Genomic DNA, 25,849 nt, shown 5'->3' on the forward strand with positions numbered 1-25,849 from the left:
CTTCGGGGCTCTGTGTGTTAAAGAGAGATGTGGCTTCTGTTGTCTGTCTTGTGCCCGGCTTTTGTAACAAAAGCACTGGGGAGTCAGTGGAGCGCCTGTCTGTCTTGTTCTTTGCTCCCCTCCGGCGACATCTCTGCCGGCGGGTGAGGCTGTGGCTGTCCCAGGCACCGAAGGGCTGGAGGTGAAGTACTGGGCTGACTGATGGCATGGCAGTGGGACACAGGCCTTCTCACCTGGAAGGCCAGGCTCAGACCTAACCGTGGGGTGGTGGCTGAAAACCACGGCTGCCCCCAGCTGTCTGAGCTGTGTGAAGTGAGGACACTTCCCATATCCCATCAGCAGTTGTCAGTACTCAGGGGCAGCCTCAGCTGGGGGATTCAGATGTGCCCTTGAGACCGGGTGCCTGGTGGTGGTGTCTCAAAGGGGCTGAGACGTCTGGGCAGACTCAGGCACGTAGTGGGGGGCAAGGCTTGTGCTGGGCTGGAGGTGAAAAGAGGCTTCGGCCGCTGGGGCTGTAACCCCGCATGTCTCTCACTCCAGACCCCTGGAAGAGGTGATGCCTTTGGTGCTTTGGGAAGCTGCTGGGCTTCACTGCTGCCCTCACGAGTGTTGTGTGAGTCCCTGCTCTGTTCTGGAGCCAGCTGTGGCCATTCAGGGACCCATCTGCTTGGAGCCCGTCAGTTACCGGGAAAAGATCTCCTGAGCCCCGAGTCATCACTGCCACCTCTGTGCCTTTCTCTTCCAGCTGGGAACAGCGAGAGCTGCCGAACGGGAGGGTCTATTACGTGGACCATAACACCAAGACCACCACGTGGGAGAGACCCCTGCCTCCAGGGTAAGGCGTTTTCGAGCTCCGTGGAGATGGCGAGGGCAGAGGGGAGCCCTGGACAACAGCTGCCTGGTTGGGCTGGGCACACAAACCCTGGGAGAGACAGTGGGGCGGGGGGGTGGGGCGCGACTCATCTCCGTTTCCAGGCAGGCCGCTGCTTCCTGGGGATGTGGCACCTGTTCTGCCACTTGTCCCCTTTCTGCCTGGCTGTGAGTTGGCTTCTCGGTCCGTTTTATGTTCCCTTAAGATAGGAACCTTGTTGCTTAAACCAGCCAGAGAGAGTGCAGGCAAGCTGGTCAGGAGGGTAATCACAGCTGTGCCGAACAAAGGTGCCCTCAGGCAAAAGGAGCGGGGGAGCCCTGCATGCGGGAGGAGGGAGCAGCCTGTTCCGATCATTGCTGGTCCCTGATGGTCAGGGGTGTGCACTGCCCCCACGCGCCACAGCAAACCTGGGGACGGCGGGGGTCCTCCCTCAACGAGCCCTTTCCCGTGCTTCCCTGCGGTGGGGACTGCGAGCTCTGACCTGAACAGAGCCCCAGGCAGCCTGGGAGGCGCTGCTCGAGGAAGTGGCCTCTGCCAAGCTGGTGAGTGCAAGCGGCGGGGTTTTCGTTGCAGCAGTAACTAGCAGGTCCAGTCTGTAGCCCCTCTGAGCCTGTGTCTGGAGGTCTCATTGGTTCTCTCCTCTCTGGGCTCCCTAAAAGCTGAAAGTGACAAAGCTAAATCACAGTTCTTCCCTCAGCTGCATTTAGACAGGAGCGACCCAGGCCTGTGAACGTACTTGAAAAGCCAGCCTGCAGTGTGGGGCCAGGGAAGGCCTTTCCCACGTGGCTTCCCTACCCAGGATCTCCCTGCTCACATGCAGTTCCTGCTGCTCTCCCTGCTGCCCTGCGGCCTTGTCAAGGCTCATAGGCTACCCCAAGAGTAGACAGACCCACATGTGGGTGGGAGCCCTCTGGGAAAAGCCCTGGTGATGGTTCTGCTGCAGTAGGGGGCGCTCTTCCCTCTTTGCGCTGATCCGGATCTCCAGCCTGGTGCTGGTGGCGCTGTGCTCCTGGAGGAGTCCAGCTCTCGGGGGAAGAGAGGGGGAATAGCTGTTGACTCACTAGTGCCATGTCCTGCAACACCTGGGTTCTCCTTGGACCGGTCCTGCCAGCCACCTACTCAGCGATGCTCCCTGACTTAACACCACACCTGCAAAGAGGGACCATTGCGCCTGCCCTGGCAGTTGCAGCTGTTCCAAGTCGTCCTCTCCAGAGGTTCCAGAGCTATCGTGTAAAGCTGGCAGTGCCGGCTCCTTGGCGCGAGGAGGAGCAGGGTTTGCAGTGAGACTGCAGGGCTAGGACTCAGTGCAGTCAGGATCATGCCGGGAAATGGCAGCCCAGCACAGCTTTCACAGTCCAGCTTTCCCGAGACCGGCACTGAATGGCCCCTCCTGCCTGCAGACCCCCTGAAGGCTGCCAGGAGCCCATAGCCCATCCTCTGCAATGCACTGTGCCCTCTGTTTCGTCCCCATGCCTCGGACGGTGTCTGTCCTGCGGGGGTGGGAGGCTGGCAGTGGTCTAGCTGCCAGTGGCTGGGGAAGGGTTTTAGGGCTCGCTTCCTGCCCATCCGACACGTGTGGAGGTGAATTCCTAGGAAGGACGGTCTGTTCTCCCTGGTGGTCTCTGAGCTGCCAGGAACTAGAGCAAGTCCTGGCCAAGGTGGCATCGCCACAAGGCTGCAGCTGCAGCTGCTGCTGGCTGGAGACTTCTCAGGGATCCCCAGGCGCTGGAAAGCAGAGCAGCAAGCGGCATCTTCTGCTGTCCCAGAGCCAGCAGCAAGGGCAGTGGCCAGGGGCAGACGGACCGGACCTGCAGAGGGGAGCTGTCCCACAGCGCAGCAGTGCTGGCCTGACCCCGGTGCCGTTACCAGGGAGAGCGCAGCTGAGACCTTGCACACCCTGTGCTCTCCTAACTCACATGCCTGCCTGCCTGCCAGGGGTCATGGCTGCTCTGGGCTGCTGGCCCCTTGTGCTAGGGACGCCATTTCTCTGCGAGCAAGCAGCGCAGGGAGCTCTTCCTCAGGCCTTGAAACATCGGTGGTGGTCCCCTCTCGCCCCCGACCTGCTGTGTGTGTGCCAGCCAGTTGTCCCTGCAGGTCCCCTGGGTGGACCCCTTCTCCCCAGGGCACAGCCCTGGGCTCTGGCGTTTCAGCCACTCCTGACAAGTGCTGGTTCTGTGGCCCTGGGGGTGGCTGTCTCTGTGTGGCGAGGGCAGCATGTGTTTGATTTGCTATGAGATCACAGACTGTGGGAGCTTACCCAGGGAGATCTGGTCCCTTCCTTCCAGCCACACACTCCTCGGCTGAGCCCCGGGGATCTGCAGCACCCCCACTAGCTCGTGCGAACGTGTTAGCCGAGCCAGGGTGGCTGTCAGCTGAGGTGGCAGGGGTGAGGGAGAGCTGGGGTGGGTGGGTGCTCCTGTGCAGACTGAGGCCAGCTTTCTGTGCCGTTCCAGCTGGGAGAAGCGAGTGGACCCCCGTGGCAGGTACTACTATGTGGATCACAACACCAGGACCACCACCTGGCAGCGTCCCACCGCTGAGTACGTGAGAAACTACGAGCAGTGGCAGACGCAGCGAAACCAGCTCCAAGGGGCCATGCAGCAGTTCAGCCAAAGATTCCTGTACCAGGTAGGGGCAAACGAGGGTCGGGCGGGTGGGACCCTCCCAGAGCAGCGTGGGCAGAACACGTCCCTGCTCAGCAGTACTGGCTGTAGCTGGGGAATGATGGGGAGGGTCTCAGCTCTGCTAACCAGTGGAGGTGACATGGGACCCAACCAGCCTCCAGGGTAAATAGTCTTCTCCAGCCACAGCCTCTAGGGCCCTGCCCTAGCTGCAGCATCTTTCCCTGTTGGGTTGGGCACTTCTCCAGGGCAGTTACCAGCCCTTCTTCTGGTTTTGGAGCCTGGCTCTCCTCCGGGGGCCAGTCCAGCAGCTCCTCAGCAGCTGCCCTCGTGCGCAGTATCCCTGGTCCGTTCCTCTCCACGGTCCAGGAACAGCCGGGAGTTCAGAGCAGGGGGCAGAGCAGCTGGGAAGATACCACCGACACCTCTGCTGCTGCTGCAAGCAGGGAGCCATGAAGCCCTGAGGGAGCTGGCTTTGCTTAGATTTGTAGGGCTGGGAGGGGCCTTGGGAGGTGTCTGCCCCAGCCCCTGCTGCTGAGGGAGGGCCAAGCTAACCTTGGCCTCCCCGAGCGCTGTTTATCCAGCCTGGTCAGCGAGGGGGATTCGCAGCCTCCCTGGCGGCCTGTCCCAGAGCTTTGCCGAGAGAGAGAGAGTTTCCTCCCTAATGATTCATGCAGCAGGAAATGACCTCAGCTGCCCCCTGCCCCGCACCAGGGCCAAGATCATTCCTGGCATGAAAGGGGACGAGCCCTTCCTGCTGCTTGTGCGCCCAGCCAGGCAAGGAGGACCATGGAGCTGTCCCTGGGACGCCTGCAGGTCGCTGCCGGCTGCCAGGCAGGGCTCACGCTGCACTGTGGAAACCACGTAACCAAGGTGGGGGATAAAGGGGCTGGGAGCCCAGCTGTGCCTGGCTCTCCAGGAGCAGAGGAGTGGCTGGGCTCGCCTGGCGCTGAGGGCAGGGAGGCCGTGTCCCAGGAGACTGGCTCTTGTGTCCCCAGTGAGCCGTTACAAGCCGGGCGGTGGCTGCCCGGTGAGGGCCAGCAGGCCCTCGAGAGCCCTGGGGCTAGGTGCTGCTCTGCTTGGTGCTCAGTCAACTGCCTGCTTTCCCTGCCTGTCTCCCCTGGGGCGCGAGCCGGGCAGAATGGCCACGGCTCCTTGATCTGTCCCCTAAGCCAGCTCCCATCCCCTTCAGGCAGGACTCCAGCGGCTTCTCCTGAGAGCTGGAATGACCGCTGCAAAGTCAGATAGCGCCTTCTGGAGCCCCCGCAGGGGTCTGTCAGTCCTCAGACCCTCTGCCTCCCGCTGAGCACCAGTGAGCCCAGCTGACTCAGACCTGGTGCCGTCAGGCCGAGGTCACAGCTGGCAGGATGTGCACTGACTTACCCAGGCGCCTCTGCTCCCCGGGCGAGGGCCCACACCGCTGCCCTGTCAAACAGCCCCCTGCTGAGTCCAAGCTCACGCACAGGGCTGCAGTTCGGCAGGGCCGCTCTGCGGCAGCTCGCTGGCTGGGGAGGGGGGGACCCCCCTCCCCTTCCGGCGTCCACGTGCCTGGGCCTGCACAAGCGTGGGAAAGCAGGCGCTCCCGGGCGAGGAACTTCTCACCCCGCGGAGGGCGCCAGGCGTCCGTGCGTCCTGGGAGCTTTAGAAACAAGCTGGGCAGGTGGCACCTCGCCGCATGCTCCCAGCCTTAGAGCGAGGCTGCACCAGCTGGGATGCTGGGCTGCTCTCGTGTGCCCGTTGCTCTTCTCCAGGCTCTGGGCCGGGGGGCACCCACGTGCCACATGGCAGGGTAGTCCGCTGGCCTGCTGCATTGCCTGGGGTGTGAGCACCTCGCTGCGCACAGCCCAGAGCCCTTTGTGACGCACCAGGCAGGGCCGGGGTGGCCGGGCCGGACTCAGCCCCACAGAGTGAGGGTTCTTCTCTACTAGCGCTGCTGCTTGGCTTCCTTCCCCTAAGGCTGGCACAGGCTCAGCCCCACCCTTACCCCCTGGGCCTGCCTGTCTGTGGCCAGAGAGGCAGCTGAGCTGGGCTAGGCTGGCATAGGCAGGCGGGGGGCGGGCGGGGGCACCCTTGTCTCAGGGCTGCTGGCCTCTGCCGAGGGCTGCATTTCAGGGCCCTCTGTGCAGCAGCTGCTCTTCCTTGCTGGGCCAAGGGGCCCTGCTGTACCCTCCCATTTTCCGTGTGCCCCTGCCCTTGGCAGCGGGGGAGCCTTCGCTTTACTGGTTTCACTGGGCACCGCAGCCCTTTTTCCTTGCGCTCCTGCATTGCCCCGGGGAGCAGGTCTGCCCCGGCCCCTCGCTGCACACGTGAGCGTTGCTGGGAGCAGCCTGGGCTGGCTCCTCTTGCGCTGCCGGGGCTGTTTAAATCGGCTATTTTTAGGCCCAGTGAGGTGACCCCTCCGGATGTGACTTGGCTGGGTCCTTGGCGGCCGGCTCCCTGTCTGGCTGAGCAGGGAGGGGAGCTGAGACAGCACGTGGGAGCCATGCCAATGGCCTACTCGGCTCACTACCTGCTCGGCAGGGTGTGTGCTGGGAGAAGGGGCCGTGGCTGGCAGGGCCTGGCTCACCCCCCACCCCGGGGCCCAGATGGCCCCTCGGGTTCCGTGGCGCTCTGACACCAGCACGCTTCCCTCCGCAGGCAGCGGGAGGCGCTGTGCGTGTGTGGCCAGGTGGCTCAGGCCCGGGAGAGCCCCGTGGCTCCGAACGGGAGCTGTGCGGCCCCGTCGTCCATTTCCCTGTCTCCGGGGCCGGGCACGGGCGCAGGAGGGCTTGGCAGCGTGGTGGTGGTTCTCTGAGCCTGGACTGCCTTCCGGTCAGGTTCCTTGCGTGGTGCCCTGCCGCCTTCCTCCCGCCTTCTGCCAGGGACGGGGCTACCTCGGAACGTGAGCCCCAACCCCACCGTTCAGCCGTGGGAGGGGAGGGGAGGGGAGGGGAGGGGAGCAGCCGGTTCTAGCAACAATGTGTTTCTTATTTAACGCGGAGCCGTGTTTGCCGAGACCCCTGAATCCTGGCCTGTTTGCTCTGGCGGGCCATCCCCAGGAGACCTCCCCGCAGAGCCGGGGGGAGGGGGCAATCCAAACAGTGCCACGCCAGCAGCCCCCAGCTCAGGCGGCTCGGCTCGCCCCGAGCCAGAAGAAAGGTGCTTTGTGCGGTGGCCCTGTCGGGGGCGGGGAGGTGCGGGGGGCTTGGGGAGACGCCTGTCTGCGCAGGCATGAATGTTGCCTTAGTGGTGTGCGGCTTGCACACGGCTGCCCGCTTTCCCAGCCCTGCGAGGGGGCGGGGGAGGCTGCAGGCCCAGCCAGGAAGTGCTGGGCGTGGACAGGGCTTGTGGGAATGATTTCATTGGAAAGGCCTGCGCTATTTTTTCCCCTCTGGTGTGTGGTTCTTGGAGAAGGTTGGAGGTGTAACTGTGGTGGTGATACCAGTTGCCTGGGCCAGCAGGAGCAGAGCAGCCGTACGCAGCTGGCGGCTCCAGCAAGCCCCTCTTCCTGCTGCCTGGCCTCTGGGTAGCGGGTGCTGTCACCCCCAGCGGGCACGTTGTTGGTTCCGCGGCAGCAGGCTCCAGCCCCCTGCGGTGAGAGTCGGGGTGGTCGGAGGTGAGGGGAGTGGGGAGCCCGTCCCCACCCCTGCTCAGCTCACTCCCGGCTTTTGACAATCTCTGCTTTTGTTTTGTATTTTTGCCCCTCTGCTGCCTGCAGTCGTCCGGCGCCTCATCTGACAATGACCCTCTGGGCCCCCTTCCTCCCGGCTGGGGTAAGTACTGAGCTGTGCCGCTGCCTCTCCCTCCAGGGCGCAGACCCTGCCTGTGCCTCCTGGGCGCCGTCCGGCAGCACCTGTCCGTGGGCTGGCAGCAGAGGAGCCAGGGGCTGTGCGCGCCCCCAGGGTTTCCCTCTGCGTTCCTGGCAGTGTGTGAGAGCCTGGGGCTGGGAACATTCTCCCCGCGTCGGTGGTGCCTGTGGGGCAGACCTGTGGGTCTCTAGTGTTTCCAGTTGGGAGGTGCCCGGCTCTGAGCCCGGTAGTGCATGTGACTGTTGCCTGGGCTCAAGCCTGGACTGGAGGTGTCAGAAGACTTTCTGCAGGGCTGTGCTTCCCCTCTGCCTGTGGGATGGGAGGAAAGGCCCCTCCCCAGGGGAGGCTGCTTGCAGATGGGTGCAGAAGGACATCTGCATTGGCACTTGCGGTGCTCCATTATCTGTGCCATCGCCTGGCCTGCCTCCCCCAGGCACCTGCCTTGTGTCACGTCGGAGCTGGATGACACCCCAAGTGAGGCTGGCTTGTGGGCAATGCAGGGATGGGCCGGCCACTTAGTGGAGATCCAGGAAGTGGCCACAGCGTGTGTCCAGGGGAGTGGCCGGGGGTAGGGGCGAGAGCAGATGGGGAGCCTGAAGGTGGTGAGCTTGTGTGCAGAGTGTGAATGATGGATGGGGTGATCCCAGGGGTGCTGGCCCAGTGTGTGCTGGGGGCTGTGGAGCAGGGTGCGGAGCAGAGTGCTGTGGGTACCCAGGGGTACCCCGGAGGCGCTGCTGGGATGGGGCGGGCTGTGCTGGAGGGTGTTCTGGTTTGCCTCCCTAGCGTACACGCTTCTGCGGGGACGGCCCCACTGGTGATTGTTCCGGCTGGGCTGAAACCCAGGGTGGCAGATGTCCCCCTAGAATGCTCACGTTTTGGGGGACGGTTGTGAAGCTGGGACCACAGGGCTGCCAAGAGAACAGGGCTCTGGCCAGGGGTTTGCTGGCTGGCACAGCACCGTGTCAATGGCCATGAGCTTAACTGAGCAGGCGATGTGAACTGTGGTGAGGGCACAGACCAGTACGGGGGCCAGGGCCAGGGCCAGGGCCGGGCCCTCTTGTGACCCAGCCCACAGCAGCCGCGGAGACGGCTGCTGGGATCTTGGTGCTGCCCCCGTGAGCAACGTGGGGCTGGGCAGCAGTTGGGCCCTAACACCTCAGGCCAGGGGTGTGTGAGTGCCATAGGAAAGCTGGAGCAGGGGCCAGAGCAGAGGTTAGCAGCCTGCTGGAAGCACCACTGGGGCAGCAGCTGGTTTCCTGCCTTGACACCGGGAAAGCTGACAGGAGTTGAGAGCCCCTTGAACTGTGTGTGCAGTGCTCGTGGGTGGGGTGGTGGCAGTGGGCTGGTCAGTGCAGAGGCCCCGGGTGGGCAGTGGACTGGGCCCGGCTGGGCTGTGGGCCAGAGGTGGTGGCCCAGCTCAGCTGCAGGCTGGCCATAGCAGGGCCATGGAGCAGCTGACAGTCCTGCGAGAGCCCAGCAAGCACAGCGTGCAGGCAGTTCAGGGTGGTGCTGGTTCTGCCCGGTTGCTGAGGGCTGCGCCCTACAGCGGCTTCTCTGCTCAGCCCCCGGGCAGGAGAAACTTTGGTCTGGACCACGACAGGGCTTCCAGCAACTCTCAGCTTGTTGGCCAGCTGGAAGGGAGGCCCGTGGGGGCAGAGCAGGGGCTGTGGGCAGGAGCTGGCTCCCACGTGCACAGCCCAGTTGGCTCCTTACCTTTGCCTCGACTCGGTCGCAGTAGGTAGGGCCCTACCAAATTCATGGCCACGAGAAATGCATCATGGCCCAGGAAATCTGTCCTTGCACACACACGCCCTGTGCTGTGTCGATCTCGGCGGGGAGACCAGCCTGTCTCTCACCCGTGCGCCTGGCCAGGAGACACCTGCAGAGAAGTGGCCAAGTTATTTTCGGGGGTCGCGGCATTGCCACCTTTGCTTCTGTGCTGCCTGGAGAGCTGGACAGCCAGCGAGCAGTGGGCTGTTGCCTGGGTCCCACCTGCAGCAGTGCAAAAGGGAGGCTGGCAATGCCATACCCTGCACCCTAACTTCTGGGCTGCTGCTGCTGCTGGCGGGGCACCGCCTTCCTCCCCAGCTGGCGGCTCTGCCTTCAGGGCAGCTGCCACTTTCCAGCCATCCGGCTCTGCCGGGCAGAAGTGAGGGCAGTGATACCACAAACCCTACAGTAACCTGGCAGCTCTCCCCCGACCCCAGCTCCTTTTGGCTTTGGGCCCCTCCAGCTACAGCGTGCTGGCACTCCAGAGTTAAGTAGCTGAAGTGAGGAAATCTCCCATCTTTACAGCCCTCTGACCGTGAAATTGCCCAAATTGGACCATGACTTTGTAGGGGCCCCACCAGCATCCCTGTGGTCTGAGCGAGGAGCGTCTGGCAAACCCTGGGTGGCTCTGTGCCTCGGGCTGGGAGCCTGCAGCCTGGGAGCCAACACATGAGCTGCCTTCGCATCCAGGCAGGGAAGGAGAAGGGAGCCTGCTTCCAATTAGTGCTGCAGCCTGAGCCACCCTCCGGGAGGTGTCTAAGCCACGGGGGAGCCTCCTGCTTCTCCACCTCAGGCTCTGGAGCTGGAGGGGAGCCGGGCTTCTCCAGGGAAGCAGCAGGGTAAAGCCTGCGCTCCCTTGTCGCCTGCGCAGGAGGGGCTGGTGCTGGGTTGGCACACACGGCCGCGTGCACAGCCAGGGAGGAGGTGGAGGCCAGAGGCCAGGGCCTCGAGCAGAGCAGCATGGCTGGGCACAGGCCTGGGGGAGCCCACGCGCCATTGTGTGGGAGGGTGCATGGCGGGGTGGCAGGACGAGGGTGTCTGGGTGTGCCGGTGGGCCGCAGACGGGAACTGGGTGTGCCTGGGAATGGGGACGGGGCGTCTGAGAAGGGGGCCGGTACTGGGGGGCTCTGTAAGCACTGCCGCACCTGTCTGCCCGTCGGCCGCTGGCTCGTGAGCGCCATGGGGTGGCAGTGGGGACTGTCAGCTCTGGGCAGCATTAAAGGGCCAGGTGCAGTGTGAGTGTTTCTGAGGGAGGGGTGTCCGTGCCAGGGCGGGGGCAGGGGCATGTGTACAGGGGGAGGAAGTTGGGGGGTTGTGTGTGAGGGGGAGTGTTGTAGGGGTCGGGGAGGGGTGCATACGAGGAACATGCAGTGATGGGTGGTAGGTACATGTGGCTGGGGGGAGGAGAGCGTGTGGGGTAGTCGTGGTGGGGGAGGAGGTGGGGGTTGCATGCGATGGGGGCAGTAGGTGGGGAAGGGGCATGTGAGGTAGTTGTGGTGGGGGAGGTGGTGGCAGTTGCGTGAGGGGTAGTTGTGGTGGGGGAGGAGGTGGTTGCATGCGATGGGGCCAGTAGGCGGGGGACGGTTATGTGGGGTAGTTGTGGGGGAGGAGGTGGGGGTTGCGTGCGATGGGGGCAGTAGGTGGGGAAGGGGGGTGTGTGGGGTAGTTGTGGTGGGGGAGAAGGTGGGGGTTGCGTGCGATGGGGGCAGTAGGTGGGGGAGGGGTGTGTGGGGTAGTTGTGGTGGGGGAGGAGGTGGGGGTTGCGTGGGATGGGGGCAGTAGGTAGGGGAGGGGTATGTGGGGTAGTTGTGGTGGAGCAGGAGGTGGGGGTTGCATGCGATGGGGGCAGTAGGCGGGGGAGGGGTGTGTGGGGTAGTTGTGGGGGAGGAGGTGGGGGGTTGCATGCGATGGGGGCAGTAGGTAGGGGAGGGGTATGTGGGGTAGTTGTGGTGGAGCAGGAGGTGGGGGTTGCATGCGATGGGGGCAGTAGGCGGGGGAGGGGTGTGTGGGGTAGTTGTGGGGGAGGAGGTGGGGGGTTGCATGCGATGGGGGCAGTAGGTAGGGGAGGGGTATGTGGGGTAGTTGTGGTGGAGCAGGAGGTGGGGGTTGCATGCGATGGGGGCAGTAGGCGGGGGAGGGGTATGTGGGGTAGTTGTGGTGGGGCAGGAGGTGGGGGTTGCGTGGGATGGGGGCAGCAGACGGGGGAGGGGTATGTGGGGTATTTGTGGTGGAGCAGGAGGTGGGGGCTGCATGTGATGGGGGCAATAGGCGGGGGAGGGGTATGTGGGGTAGTTGTGGTGGGGGTTGCATGCGATGGGGGCCGTAGGTGGGGGAGGGGTATGTGAGGTACTTGTGGTGGGGGCTGCATGTGATTGGGGCAATAGGTGGGGGAGGGGTATGTGGGGTAGTTGTGGTGGGGGTTACATGCGATGTGGGCAGTAGGTGGGGGAGGGGTATGTGGGGTGGTTGTGGTAGAGCAGGAGGTGGGGGTTGCGTGGGATGGGGGCCGTAGGCAGGGGAGGGGTATGTGGGGTAGTTGTGGTGGGGGTTGCATGCGATGGGGGCAGTAGGCGGGGGAGGGGTATGTGGGGTAGTTGTGGTGGGGCAGGAGGTGGGGGTTGCGTGGGATGGGGGCAGTAGACGGGGGAGGGGTATGTGGGGTATTTGTGGTGGAGCAGGAGGTGGGGGCTGCATGCGATGGGGGCAATAGGCGGGGGAGGGGTATGTGGGGTGGTTGTGGTAGAGCAGGAGGTGGGGGTTGCGTGGGATGGGGGCCGTAGGCGGGGGAGGGGTATGTGGGGTATTTGTGGTGGGGGTTACATGCGATGGGGGCCGTAGGCGGGGGAGGGGTATGTGGGGTAGTTGTGGTGGGGCAGGAGGTGGGGGTTGCGTGGGATGGGGGCAGTAGACGGGGGAGGGGTATGTGGGGTATTTGTGGTGGAGCAGGAGGTGGGGGCTGCATGTGATGGGGGCAATAGGCGGGGGAGGGGTATGTGGGGTGGTTGTGGTAGAGCAGGAGGTGGGGGTTGCGTGGGATGGGGGCCGTAGGCGGGGGAGGGGTATGTGGGGTATTTGTGGTGGGGGTTACATGCGATGGGGGCCGTAGGCGGGGGAGGGGTATGTGGGGTAGTTGTGGTGGGGCAGGAGGTGGGGGTTGCATGCGATGGGGGCAGTAGGTGGGGGAGGGGTATGTGGGGTAGTTGTGGTGGGGCAGGAGGTGGGGGTTGCGTGGGATGGGGGCCATAGGCGGGGGAGGGGTGCGTACACAGCACACGCAGCAGTGGGGTGGGGGGCGGGCGCCTGCAGCCCCACGGCAGGGCGAGGCTCCTTGTCCTGCCCCTCTTGCAGCTGCTTGTCTGCGGGCCGGCCCGGGGGTGGCAGAGCCGGGGAGCGTGGGGTGGGCCCGGCTGCTCCTGCTCCTTTTCCCCCTGCCTTCAAGCAGCGGCTCGTCCCTGGAGCCCGGCTGCGGGTCCGGGGCGCCCCAGTGTGGGGGCAGTCGCTGCCTCGCGGGGCGCTGAGTTACACAGCTCCTCGCTCAGGTCACAGCCGGGCTGCGAGTGCAGCGTGTGCCTCTGACCGGCCTGCCCACCACCCCAGCCCGTCCTGTGCCCAGCCAGCCCGTGCCTCTGCATTGTTATTGTGGGTGCTGCGGACATCTGCCCGAGCGGCAGCCCCACGTGTGACCGCAGAGCCCCGGGCGCGGGGCCGGAGTCGGGGCCCTGTGTGCCAATGGCCCGGGGGGCAAGTTCTCACGGTCTCCCTCTCTCGTAGAAAAGAGACAGGACAACGGGCGAGTGTATTACGTGAACCACAACACGCGGACCACGCAGTGGGAGGACCCTCGCACACAGGGGTAGGGGGCAGCACCCGCCTGTCCTAGGCGAAGTTGCACTCTGAGGAGGGGCCCCTACCCCAGCCCAGCCCTGGACATGGGCCCGGACCACAGGCATCAAGTGCCAGGGCCTAAGGGGACGGGGGCACGGCGGAGTCCCCTGGGAGTCTTGGTCAAGGCCATTGTGCCGGGCCCCAGGCTAGGAGGCAGCCGGGGCCCAGGCGCTCCTGCAGAAGGCACTTCCCGCCAGTGTGTGCTCTAGGATGTTAATGGTTAACTGGTTGCCCCTCGGGGATGGAGCAGTCACTGCCGGTAGGGGGCTGCTGCAGCCCTGCAGGGCTGTCATGGTCAGGGACACTCCAGCCTGTCTGGAGCAGGACCCCCTCCGGCCACTGCCCCCCGAAATTAGATGGGATTTTACATCCCTCATGTGTTCTGTGTAGGCCCCTTGGAGCCCCAGGTCCTCCTACCATGCAGCTCTGTGTTTGGGTTGCCACCCCAGGCTGGGCCAGTGCATTGGGGTGTTCTGCAGAGGCTGGGGGTGTTGCTCCCCATTGGGCACGTCTCCTGGGAGGCGGCAGAGTGCAGTTGGCTGGAGCCTGTCTCCTGGGCTGAGCTCATGCTCTGTGCAGGGCTCCTGGCTCAGGACCCCTGCAGCGTGGAAGGGTGAACTGTGGGCCAAGACGGAGCTGCAGCAGGCGTGCCTGGCCTTAGGGTAGCAGGCACGGGCATCGGGGCTTCACTGTCCCGGCCTGGAGGTGGGGGCCGGGGCTGGGCATGCAGGGGGACCCCAGTGTACCGTATGCCCAGGAGCATTTCCCATGTGCTGGGCAGGATGATCCAGGAGCCGGCCCTGCCGCCAGGCTGGGAGATGAAATACACCAGCGAAGGGGTGCGCTACTTTGTGGACCACAACACTCGCACCACCACCTTCAAAGACCCCCGGCCCGGGTTTGAGTCTGGGTAAGATGCTTCCTCTCCTGACTCGGGCCGCCTGGTGCTCACGCCCAGGCGAGGCTCTAGGGCCCAGCACTTTGGGCCTCCCCGCTGGCTCCGTACCCCATTGCTGGGACTGTGAGCTGCCACATGCTGCCCTAGGGAGGAACTCTGCACCTTGGGCAACTCGGCACCACTGGTTCCGGTCAGCCAGTGCTGGCTGTTGTGCCTGCAGACTGCACCAGGGACTGCTGGCTGGGACCACCTGCTGCCGAGGCTGGTAGCCTTGCGGTGCTGGGCATGCTCACTCCAGGCGTCTGTGCCCCAGGGCCCGGCAGTGCAGAGGTTGGCCAGCCCCTGTCCACATTGCGAGGGGGCCACGGGCTGGGGCTGGGGCATGGCTCCCACAGAGGTGGGTCTGTGGGTGTGCAGGGTGCACAGGTTTAAGCCAGGCCCCGGGTGTTTTGCTTCTGCAGGAATAAGCAGGGGGGCTCCCCGGGTGCTTATGACCGAAGCTTTCGCTGGAAGTATCACCAGTTCCGCTTCCTGTGCCACGTGAGTACTGGCGAGAGGATCCATGGCTGGGTGGGCTGGGCCTCGTGCTCTGCCCAGCTGGAGGCGAGGGCTGGGGGTGGGCGGGCACGGCCTCGCGCTCTGCCCGGCTGGGGGTGGGGGCGGGGGCCGGGGGTGGGGCTGGGGGTGGGTGGGCACGGCCTTGCGCTCTGCCCGGCTGGGGGTGGGGGCGGGGGCCGGGGCTGGGGCTGGGGGTGGGGCTGGGGATGGGCGGGCACGGCCTCGCGCTCTGCCCGGCTGGGGCTGGGGCTGGGGGTGGGCGGGCACGGCCTTGCGCTCTGCCCGGCTGGGGGTGGGGGCGGGGGCTGGGGGTGGGCGGGCATGGCCTCGCGCTCTGCCCGGCTGGGGCTGGGGCTGGGGGTGGGGGTGGGTGGGCACGGCCTTGCACTCTGCCCGGCTGGGGGCGGGGGCTGGGGCTGGGGGTGGGCGGGCACGGCCTTGCGCTCTGCCCGGCTGGGGGCGGGGGCCGGGGCTGGGGCTGGGGGTGGGCGGGCACGGCCTTGCGCTCTGCCCGGCTGGGGGCGGGGGCCGGGGCTGGGGCTGGGGGTGGGTGGGCACGGCCTTGCGCTCTGCCCGGCTGGGGCTGGGGCTGGGGGTGGGCGGGCACGGCCTCGCGCTCTGCCCGGCTGGGGCTGGGGCTGGGGGTGGGCGGGCACGGCCTCGCGCTCTGCCCGGCTGGGGGTGGGGGCGGGGGCTGGGGGTGGGCGGGCACGGCCTCGCGCTCTGCCCGGCTGGGGCTGGGGCTGGGGGTGGGGGTGGGTGGGCACGGCCTTGCACTCTGCCCGGCTGGGGGCGGGGGCCGGGGCTGGGGCTGGGGGTGGGTGGGCACGGCCTTGCACTCTGCCCGGCTGGGGGCGGGGGCCGGGGCTGGGGCTGGGGGTGGGTGGGCACGGCCTTGCACTCTGCCCGGCTGGGGGCCGGGGCTGGGGCTGGGGGTGGGCGGGCACGGCCTTGCACTCTGCCCGGCTGGGGGCCGGGGCCGGGGCTGGGGCTGGGGGTGGGTGGGCACGGCCTTGCACTCTGCCCGGCTGGGGGCGGGGGCCGGGGCTGGGGCTGGGGGTGGGCGGGCACGGCCTGCGCTCTGCCCGGCTGGGGGTGGGGGCTGGGGCTGGGGGTGGGCGGGCACGGCCTGCGCTCTGCCCGGCTGGGGGTGGGGGCTGGGGCTGGGGGTGGGCGGGCACGGCCTTGCGCTCTGCCCGGCTGGGGGCGGGGGCTGGGGCTGGGGCTGGGGGTGGGCAGGCACGGCCTTGCGCTCTGCCCGGCTGGGGGCGGGGGCTGGGGCTGGGGCTGGGGGTGGGCGGGCACGGCCTTGCGCTCTGCCCGGCTGGGGGCGGGGGCCGGGGCTGGGGCTGGGGGTGGGCGGGCACGGCCTTGCGCTCTGCCCGGCTGGGGGCGGGGGCCGGGGCTGGGGCTGGGGGTGGGTGGGCACGGCCTTGCGCTCTGCCCGGCTGGGGGCGGGGGCCGGGGCTGGGGCTGGGGGTGGGTGGGCACGGCCTTGCGCTCTGCCCGGCTGGGGGCGGGGGCTGGGGCTGGGGCTGGGGGTGGGTGGGCACGGCCTTGCGTTCTGCCCGGCTGGGGGCGGGGGCTGGGGCTGGGGCTGGGGGTGGGTGGGCACGGCCTTGCGCTCTGCCCGGCTGGGGGCGGGGGCTGGGGGCTCCCTGGCAGCAGGGCCATGCTGCCACTGAACACCTGCCTGTGTTCGGTCCCAGTCGAACGCGCTGCCCAGCCACGTGAAGATCAGTGTTTCCCGGCAGACGCTCTTTGAGGACTCCTTCCAGCAGGTGAGCCCTGCGTGGGGGCGGTGGGAGGACTCTGGGACACTGCAGGCTGGCTGCCCGGGCTCTTGGGGCAGCCCTGCCTGGCAGGCTCCGTGGGCACTGAGCCCCAGCTCTGCCCTCGCAGATTATGAACATGAAGCCCTACGACCTGCGGCGCCGGCTGTACATCATCATGCGCGGCGAGGAGGGGCTGGACTACGGCGGCATTGCCAGGTGAGGCCCGCGGAGTGAGCAGGGCCCTTGGGTTGGGGGCTGGAGCATTCCCAGGGTTCAGGTGCCTCTCTGGGGCCCTGCTCAGCACCTGGGCACAGATGCCCAGGCAGGCCCTGCTGGGCTTGAATGAGGAATGGCCTGACTCTTTTGCGTCCCACGGTAACAAAACAGAGCAAGAGGGTCCCGTTCTGGGCTGGGATACGGGGGGCTCTGCCTGCTCCCCTGGGGCTGGGGTATGGGGGGCTCTGCCTGAACCCTGGGGCTGGGATACGGGGGGCTCTGCCTGCTCCCCTGTAGGAGAAGGGGTCTGCACCAGTGTCCCGCCAGAGTCTGCTGTAGCTAAGCCTGAGGCCCGTTGGTGCTCCTCAGGCCAGCAGGGCCATGCGTGGGCAGAGCCCGGGCAGGAGAGCTCTCGAGGCTGGCTCCCACGCCAGGCTGAGCGGTGCTGCCCCTTGGAGGGCTCAGGGGCTGGAGCCCTGGCAGGGGAGGCTGGTTGTGGGGAGCTGGCCTGGGCTTGGCACGCTTAGCTGGGGCTCTGAAGAGCGCCTGTATGTGCAGCGCTGGGCCACAGGAGGGTCCTGGGATGCTGCTGGCCCCAGCCTGCCTCTGCCTGGTACCTGGCTTGGTGTTGACTCTTCTCCCTGCCCCCGGTGTTGTGCCCCTCCTGCCATGCCCAGCTCCTCCTCCTGCGCTGTGACCCTGCCGGCCTCTGGTTCGTGGGCTCCTGCTCTGTCTCTCTGTGTCCTGCCAGTGGTTTTACCCTATGGTAGGTTACGTCAGGCTGTTCTACCACAGGGTAGAACCACGGACAGGATGCCGGGCGTGCTCTGCGTTGGAGGATTCCTCGTCGCCTGGGCTGGAGGGAGGACCCCGGGCCTCCCCCGTGCTTCTCCTCGGAGCCAGCGAGCCAGTGTTCCCTGCACCCAGCGCGGGAGGCCAGGCTGGGGCGGGGGGGCAGCGAGGCGTGTGTGCGGGTGTGTTCAGGCACACAGACAATGGGGTGTGCGCGCTGGGCACGAGCAGGCAGGCAGGCATGCAGAGGTGTGTACGTGTGTGTGTGCCCACGAGGTGCAGGCCGGCGTGTGCGGGGGGGGCATGTGCTCGGCGTGTTAACGTGTGCAGGGGTGTGTCCCCGTGCTCTGGGCACAGGCAGTGTGCGCCCGTGAGGATCGCTGGGGCTGGGCCTGACAGGGACGGAGGAGCAGGCAGGGCTGCGTGGCTGGGGGAGCGTACGCACATGGGCGGGGGGAGGGGGCAGCTGTTCAGCATGTCCTGGGCCCCAGCACCCAGCCGGGCCCAGGGCTGATGCCAGTGCGGGGCGTGTGCACCAGGCCCAGGTTTGCTGGGTATGGTCTAAGCCTTTGTTATGCTGCCGTCTCCTGCAATGCTCTCCGGGGCCCTGAAACGCAGCTGCCGGGGCCAGGCTGACCCGGGAGCTCTCCCCACCACCGCAGACAGGCTCTGCCCCGCGGACGGGCTCGCGGCACTGCCTAGTGCAGTAGGCCCAGGCCCGCCTGCGCCGCGCAGGGCAGAGTGGGGCAGCCGTGGCTCTCCTCTCCCCCCAGGGAATGGTTCTTCCTCCTGTCCCACGAGGTGCTCAACCCCATGTACTGCCTGTTCGAGTACGCCGGGAAGAACAACTATTGTCTGCAGATCAACCCCGCCTCCTCCATCAACCCTGACCACCTCACCTACTTCCGCTTCATCGGCCGCTTCATCGCCATGGTGCGTGCCCGGGCGGGAAGGGGCGCAGACAGGCCCCAGGGCACTGCCAAGCAGGAGGGACCTTACAGGGGGGTCTGTGTGTGGAGGAGGTGGGGGGATCCGGGGGGGTCTGTGTGTGGAGGAGGTGGGGGACTCTGGGGGGGGTCTGTGTGGAGGAGGTGGGGGGCTCCGGGCGGGTCTTTGTGTGGAGGAGGTTGCAGGAGCTCTGGGGCGGGGTCTGTGTGTGGAGGAGGTGGGGGCAGGGGAGTCTGTGTGTGGAGGAGGTTGTGGGAGCTCCAGGGGGGTCTGTGTGTGGAGGAGGTTGCAGGGGTCCGGGGGGGGCCCTGTAGATGGGAAGAGGTTCAGGAAGGTGGGACAGGGGCCCTGTGGATGGGGGTGGGTTGGGGGGAGCCTGGGCTTGCCTGGCTGTACTGCCGGGATGTGCCTGGCTCCTTGGCCACCCCAGCCTTCCCTTCTAGTGGCTCTGCAGCTCTGGGGACTCTTTTCCTCCCCAACATGTGACATCTTCCAGCTGCCAGGGCGCAGCCGGGCCTGTTGGGTTGGCTCAGCCCAGCCTGAGTGTTGGGCTCCCCTTGACCCCGGGCTCAGAGGCCCTTGGCTGCGGGAGCGGCTCCTGTGGGCCCCACCCATCCCCGGTGCCGTGCTGGGGAAGCAGCTCTGTGCTCGGGTCCCAGCCATGCGGGAGTCTCACAACCCGGGCTGGGGGCGCCAGGTGAGCGTTTGCACTGCTCTTGGTGGCTCTGCCTGAGGGTGTGGGCAGCCAGGGACCCAGGGCGGGCGTGGCAGGGCTGTGAGAGCGAGCGCGTGGAATAGGGCGCAAAAGAACTTGGGGCAAGAGGGAAGTTGGCTGCTCTGCGCACCTGGGCTCCCAGGCAGGACTCGGCGTCCCGGCCTCTCTTAGGACATAGGGCTGAGCTGAGGCAGCACCGATCAGCTGTTCTCACCCGTTTCCTTAGCACAGCGTCCAGGGCTCTGGCCCACCTGTGCTGCTGCCTGCGCCTCAGGGCCGCAGTGCGCAGCTGCCTGGCGGGCTCTGGTCGCTGTGACCTGCAAACCCGGCGGCCGTGTGGCACTCCAGAGCCGTGACCGGTGCGTGGTCTCCTGGGCAGGCGCTGTACCATGGGAAATTCATCGACACTGGCTTCACGCTCCCCTTCTACAAGCGCATGCTGAACAAGAGACCCACGCTGAAAGACCTGGAGTCCATCGACCCCGAGTTCTACAACTCCATCGTCTGGATCAAGTCAGTGCCTCTCGTCTGTCCTGCGAGCGTCTCTGGGCGACGGGGCCAAGTCCCCTCACGGGGCGTCTCGCCAGGGCTCCGTGGGCTGAGGAGCCTGCCTCCAGCCTTGGTGTGTCAGACCCACCATTGCCTGCATGGGGACCTGGAAAGTCTCCAGGCAGCTCCAGACAAGCCTGTCAGGCCAGCCTTTGCAGCTTACAGACTCAGAGAAAACTGGGGTTGAGAGAGCCCTCGGGAAGCCCTCTAGTCCAACCACCTGCTCCAGGCAGGGTCAACCCCAGCCAGCTCATTGCAGCCCAGGCTGTCTGTCTGTCTTGAAATGTCTGAGGAGGGAGGGGCCACCACCCCCGCAGGTGTCCCACTGTAGGGCTCACCACCCCTGGTGAAATAGCTCTTCCCAAGAGCCAACCTACGCCCCCGTCCACTGCAGCTTGAGCCCATCGCTCCTCGTTCTGCCAGGCATCACCACGGAGAACAGCCTCTCTCCATCCTCTACGGAATCAGCAAGTTGGAGGCTACTGCCAAATCGCCCCTCACTCTTCCATTCTGCAGGCTAAATAAGCCCAGATCCCTCAGCCCCATTTTCGTAGCCCTCTGCTTGACTCTCCAGTTTTCCGAATCCTTTCTGAAGTGGGGGCCAGTCCTCTGCACTGCTGAATAGAGGGGAACAATCACTTCCCTTCACTGGCTGGCAGTGCCCGGGGACCCCAGGGTAGCCACCGGGTGCGCCACCGCCCCCGTCCCACCAGATCTCGCTGTGCCGTGGGTGCAGCCAGGCTGAGGTTCCTGGTGCTACTTTCACCTCCGCCCTAGGGAGAACAGCTTGGAGGAGTGTGGCCTGGAGCTCTACTTCATCCAGGACATGGAGATTCTGGGCAAGGTGACCACCCACGAGCTGAAGGAAGGAGGGGAGAGCATCCGGGTGACGGAGGAGAACAAGGAGGAGTACATCATGTAAGTGCCAGTCCCTGGGCTTGTGGGCTCCATGCTTCCCGCTGACTGCGAGGGGAGTTAGAGCCTTGGGCTCCCGGCCCTGCCCATCGCAGCTCAGGGGCTGCTGAGTCAGTGTAGCGTCAGACCCAGGCAGCAGAGGAGTCCCTGGCGTTTCTTTGGGGCCGGGGTGGCCAGTGTGCCCAGGACAGCTGCTGCTCTGGTCCCGAGGTGCCGCCAGAGCCTCCAAGAAGCAGCGCAGCGCACGGAAGGGTTGGGAGGAAGGGTGAGAATTTGGCGGCTCCTGGCCCTGGGAGGTCAGAGCTGGGCTGGCAGGATCCTGCAGGGCTGTGAGCTCGGCTGGGGGCCCCATGTCTGTGTCTGCCCCGGCAGGCTGCTGACGGACTGGCGGTTCACACGGGGCGTGGAGGAGCAGACCAAGGCCTTCCTGGATGGGTTCAATGAGGTGGCGCCGCTGGAGTGGCTGCGGTACTTTGATGAGAAGGAGCTGGAGGTGCGTCGGGGCAATGCCTGGAGGTTGCAGGGCCCTATGTGGGGGCATTAGTGCCGGCTGGTCCACAGCAGGTGTCCTGGCCTGCGCCGAGGCAGGATGGTTGCTGGCCGAGTCGCACAGCCACCCCCCGGCTGCAGTCCCAGTAGGGTTCGTATGTAGCCCCCTCCTGGCAGGGGCATTGCCTTGTGCTGCCCCTGGCAGTGGGTGGGCCTGTAGAACCCCCCAGGCTGGAGACTTCCCGTTAGCCCTGACTTGGGCAGGGTCTGGGGGAGGGGCGGCAGTGGAGCCTGCTGCCTGGGCCCCTGTCCAGCCCTGGAGGAAAGAGCCCATCTGCCAGGCCAGGCCAGGCATGACCCCTCTTCAGGCGGGAAGGGGAGAGGCCGGCTCAGCTGCTGACGTGTGCCTGGCCTCCAGCTGATGCTGTGCGGCATGCAGGAGATGGACATGAGTGACTGGCAGAAGAACACCATCTACCGGCACTACACCAAGACCAGCAAGCAGATCCAGTGGTTCTGGCAGGTGAGCCGAGGGAGCAGGGTTAGCCTGGCCAGCAGGCAGGGCGGGATGGACCTGAGCGTGTCTCCAGTACGAGGGCTTTGGTCACCCCTGGCCATGGCTCCAGGGCAGCATGTTGTGCTCAGGCCGTCTCCAGCAGCGGCTGCTGCTCTGGGGAGGCAGGGACAAGAGGCTGGCAATTAAGCAGCCCCAGTTCTGGTGCCTCATCACTGAGTGGCCAGGACAGAAGGGGAGCGACTAGCCCTCAGCTGCAGCAGTGCCAGGTAGAGCCTGTGTCCAGGAGTCCCAGCAGCAGAAGCTGCACCTGCTGTGGTCTCGGGGTCCTCTGCTGAGGCCTGTTGGGCAGGGCTCTCCTCCCAGCCCGCACCCCTCTGGACAGTGCGCTTGGTCCCCCAGCTGCAGCGTCCGGTGGCACCCGGTGCTTTGCACTTTGGGTCCCTGCTGGAGGCAGTGTTGGTGAGGCTGAAGGGAGAGGTGCGGCCCCTGCCCCATTGGTGAAGGCGAGAGCACGTGGGGCTGGCAGAATCCTTGTCTCAGTTCATCACCCTGCAGGTGGTGAAGGAGATGGACAATGAGAAGAGGATCCGGCTTTTACAGTTTGTGACTGGGACCTGCCGTCTGCCCGTCGGAGGCTTTGCAGAGCTCATTGGTATTGACCTCTCCTGCCCCCAGCTGCCCCAGCATGCAGCAGTCCAGGGTGGGAAGTGGGCAGCAGATCTGGCCATGCTGTGACTGTTCCACTGGCCTTTCCCCAGCACCTCTCATAGCACTTTCCCAAGGCTGGGAGGTGAGCTGAGGCCCAAAGAAGGGACAGGAGTCACCCGGCGCACACGTTTTTAATCCAAATGTAGCACAGTGCGAAGCCAAGTGCCGTACTGCAGCCCCAGCCTCCTTGGCCAGTAGCTATGTGCACCCACTGGTCATCTCCTCAAAGAATGGGATCAGTGTTGTTTAACACAACCTAATTCCATACAGCCAGTCTGTCTGGCACTGATCACGCTACCCTCATTTAATTCTGGGCTGACTGTTTCTTATCAGCCTGGTTGTTGTTTTCCTGGAATTGAGGTAGAGCTCGTTAGCATAGAGCAACCCAGGTTATCCAGTTTTCTCGCGTTAAATACTGTCCCATTAGCTTCTTTCCCTGTCCTCTGGCCTTTCCCTACATTTGTTAAATATCAACATCCATGGCTCACAGAGTGCATCAGCCAGTTGGTTTGGAACTCTTGAAATGAGCCAGTCAGGCATGTTTAAAAGCGTTTAACTTTCTCAGTTGCTATTACCGTTGGAATGGAAATATTCCATTTTCCTCCTAAGCTGTGACTGTTCTATGGAGCTTCTTTCCAAGTACTGCACAGAAATATTTGTTCAATACTTCTGCCTCATCTGGGCCATTGATCATTTTACCAGACCTGTCTACTCACAACTGTAACTTTTGTTAGAGTTGTTTGGTCCCGATAGATTTTTAAAACTTAATTTTTATTATCCTTAAATCTACAGGGGTGGTTGCAGTATTTCTTGAGCTAGAAAACTGTAACTTTCAGAAACCCCAGGGACATTTCCCTCATGACAGCAGGAGACCTCCAGAATACATCCCCAGACTGAAATCCTCCCCGAGATGTTTTGCTTCCTGCACATGCTCTGTAGCTCTTAAGGAGCTGTTACTCCTGCTCTCTAGTCTGGTTTGGTGATCTGTAATGGGGCACCACCTTTGCCATAGCAGGCCAGACAAATGGTTGGTCTAGTCCAGTACCCGCTGTTTCTGAGGAAGGCAGAAGAAACCCCTTTGTGACCATTTGTGGTGCATTTGACTCATGCACTAACATACCTGTTGGGGAATTTTCTTCCTGAGCCTAGGCAGGGGGTGTTGGCTTAAGCGCTGGAGCATGAGAGCTGTAATACCTGACGAGGTGAACGTTTACCCTAGTTAGTGTCCCACTGGGTGATCTTGCCCATGGAAATCCTGCTGAGCTCTTGGGGCAGTGAGTTCCCTGGGATGTCCGTGTGGCAGGGGAAGTGCCCTTTACAGCTGTCTGGTTCCCGTCCCTGTGACGTAACAAGCCGTTCTGGTGGTTACTGACAGGCAGTAATGGGCCACAGAAGTTCTGCATTGACAAGGTTGGCAAGGAGACGTGGCTGCCCCGGAGTCACACCTGGTGAGTCCCACTCCTCTGGGGGCGGGCAGGGTGAATGCACGCAGTCTGTCTGGGGCTGCCCGGGGCACACAGCTCCTAGCTGCTCCAGCTGCTTTGCCAGCGAGCTCCACAATGGACTTTGCAGGCGTGTGGCTACAACTTGTGCCTGCTGGGACCAGCTTGTGCCTCGCAGAGTGTAGTGCAGAGAGGCTGAGCGCGCAGGGGACGCCCGGCTTTGGGAGAGCTGGCAGAAGGCGAGTGGGCCTGGCACTGCATTGACAGCCTGTGTTCTCTTGTCAGCTTCAACCGCCTGGATCTTCCTCCCTACAAGAGCTATGAGCAGCTGAAGGAGAAGCTGCTGTATGCCATTGAGGAGACAGAGGGCTTTGGCCAGGAGTGACGGAGCTAGCTCCTTCCCGGCCCACCAGCTGGCCCAGGTAGAGCCGCACACTGGGTGCTCTCATTCTTGGCATGGCGTGTCTGAGCACTCTGTCATGCTCCCTGCCTGGGAGGTTGTCACACTGCTTCCTGTAGTAGGACTGTGCTGGTGCAGCCCCGGGGCAGACGGGCCAAGGTCCCTGCCCATGGCAAGCCCAGCGCGTGACAGGGGAGATGGACATCGGCGCCTGCCCATGTGCTGCTCCTGAGGGGGAATGAAGTGGGTCGCTGGGGGAGGCTGGATCTCTGACCCCTGGCTACGTGGTGCTGTGTGTGGGGCAGACGCTGTACGAGTTCCAGCAATTGTTTTGTTACTCTCTAACTGAAACCCAGTGGCTGAGCTCCAGACCTTGGGGTCTTTGGGCCCAGCGAGGACCTCAGAGACAGCACTGTGCCCCCGAGGCCCTGCCAAGTTGAAGACTCCTCCTCTCCCCGAGCTGCCTCACACCAAAGAAGCGTGTGCAGTTGGGACATCAGCCAGCCGGACAGCGGGCATGGAAGGAGGAAGGAGCAGCAGAGAATTCCAAACCAAGCAGGGGCTTCCCTCGGCATTGGCCTTTCTTCACCCCCAGAGCCGTTTAGTGGTGGCCCTGCGTCCCTCTGGGTTGGGGCTGCAGGCGCCAGAGTGGCAGGGCTGAGTGGGCGCTTCTGTCTGAGCAGACGCCCTGCCAGGAGTCCTGCCAGGGCCAAGTGCTGGGCAGTGCTGCCTGGAGTTACCCGTAGCCAAAGGGACCAGCAGCTGCTTTCCAAGTGGTTTTCCCTTCGGTTTCTCCTGGTATGTCCAAAAAGTAGCTAACTCTCCTCCACTGGTGGTCCTGGGGCATTACCCCATGAGCCCAATGCTGCCCCACCAGAGGCCATGGCAAACTTCCCACTGCCTTTCAGCCAGCTCCTCCCACCCCTCTCCTCTGGCTCACGTCGCAGGGGGTTTGGGAGCCTGTCCCCGGAGGGAGCAGTGGGGAGTAGCTCCCGGGGCAGGGCAAGGCAGGGGCCTGCGCTTGGTGTTGCGAGCTTTGATTTGCGCTCTCCGTAGCTATTTAAGCAGATGTATTGCTGGGTGGTGGTAGTGATCCTCAGGAGGACCCTCGCGGCCCCACCGTTTTGTATTCTCTCGCGTGCTGGTCCTGCAGCGACTGGGCCTGTGCCGTGATCTGGGCTCTGCGCTTCTGAACAGAGCAAGACAGCTGTTTCAAGCTGGGACCCCTCCAGACTGGCCCTGGGCCAACAGGGCCTTGGCGCTTTGGGGTTTAAAGTGGAAACTCTTGGCCTGGTTCTTCCGTCGCAAGCCGAGGTGGAGCTGAAGCCCTCAGTGTTACGCTGCTGTGAGTGAAGGCCGAATCCAGCCCTCTGCCATTTGCCTTGATGCTGTTTCCTTCTTTCGACAGCCGCTGACAGCCTTGGCTGCTGCCACCGGGATTTCTCCTTCCCAGGCCTGCAAGCAGCCGGGGCCTGGGCGGCAGTGTGCGTGGGGAGTGTTTCCCTGCGGGTGGGGAGAGCATCTGTGTATGCAGCTGTGCGTACAGAAGCCCACGGACACAACAGATTGCGATAGCTTTTGAGCGGTAACTTGGATAGTTTTGTACTGCACCATCAGTGATGCCAATTTCTTGTGCAATAAACAATTAGCAGCTGCTTGGGGGTTTGCGTGTGACTGTGGAGCTGACAGCTGCTGCTGGCCCCAGCGCCATGACTCTGGAAGGGGCGGAGCCTTGGGAAAGGGGCAGGGCCAAGGGCAGTTGGCCCTTAGTGTCGCCCAGAGCGTGGTCGTGGGTCCCCCGGAGCTCTCAGAAGCTGCTCAGAGCAGTGGAGTGATGCTCCTGTGACCTTTCAAAGGGGCCTGGAGCTCCCATACTGGGGCCCCTGTGCAGTTGCCCGCTTGCCTTGCTCTCTTCTCCTGTCGGCCATGGGCATGGGCAGAACGCTGCAGGCAGGGGTCTGCAGGTGGCTCTGCCAGTCGAAGGCTTGGCGT

The 25,849-nt window shown here is 64.7% G+C and overlaps 1 protein-coding gene across 4 annotated transcripts in view; it reads left to right on the forward strand.

The window, feature by feature from the left end:
* Positions 1–25,512, forward strand: part of WWP2 (WW domain containing E3 ubiquitin protein ligase 2) — an 80,146-nt gene extending 54,634 nt beyond the window's left edge. For 2 of the 4 annotated variants that reach the window (XM_075009047.1, XM_075009045.1), the window contains 16 exons: positions 746–835; positions 3,325–3,499; positions 7,190–7,244; positions 12,822–12,903; positions 13,717–13,845; positions 14,295–14,373; positions 16,101–16,172; positions 16,294–16,382; positions 17,948–18,107; positions 19,217–19,350; positions 20,164–20,304; positions 20,674–20,794; positions 21,209–21,313; positions 21,863–21,959; positions 23,391–23,463; positions 23,743–25,512. In XM_075009047.1, the coding sequence (XP_074865148.1) occupies positions 746–835; positions 3,325–3,499; positions 7,190–7,244; positions 12,822–12,903; positions 13,717–13,845; positions 14,295–14,373; positions 16,101–16,172; positions 16,294–16,382; positions 17,948–18,107; positions 19,217–19,350; positions 20,164–20,304; positions 20,674–20,794; positions 21,209–21,313; positions 21,863–21,959; positions 23,391–23,463; positions 23,743–23,842 (1,702 nt within the window). In that variant the 3' untranslated portion in view covers positions 23,843–25,512. Of the gene's footprint in view, positions 1–745; positions 836–3,324; positions 3,500–6,883; positions 7,066–7,189; positions 7,245–12,821; positions 12,904–13,716; positions 13,846–14,294; positions 14,374–16,100; positions 16,173–16,293; positions 16,383–17,947; positions 18,108–19,216; positions 19,351–20,163; positions 20,305–20,673; positions 20,795–21,208; positions 21,314–21,862; positions 21,960–23,390; positions 23,464–23,742 lie in introns of those variants that run through there. The other 2 variants (XM_075009046.1, XM_075009048.1) reach the window with 2 other exon arrangements.
* Positions 25,513–25,849: the final 337 nt, after the last annotated feature.

This window comes from Carettochelys insculpta, chromosome 14, assembly GCF_033958435.1.
Source record: "Carettochelys insculpta isolate YL-2023 chromosome 14, ASM3395843v1, whole genome shotgun sequence".
In the NCBI taxonomy this organism is placed as follows: Eukaryota; Metazoa; Chordata; order Testudines; family Carettochelyidae; genus Carettochelys; species Carettochelys insculpta.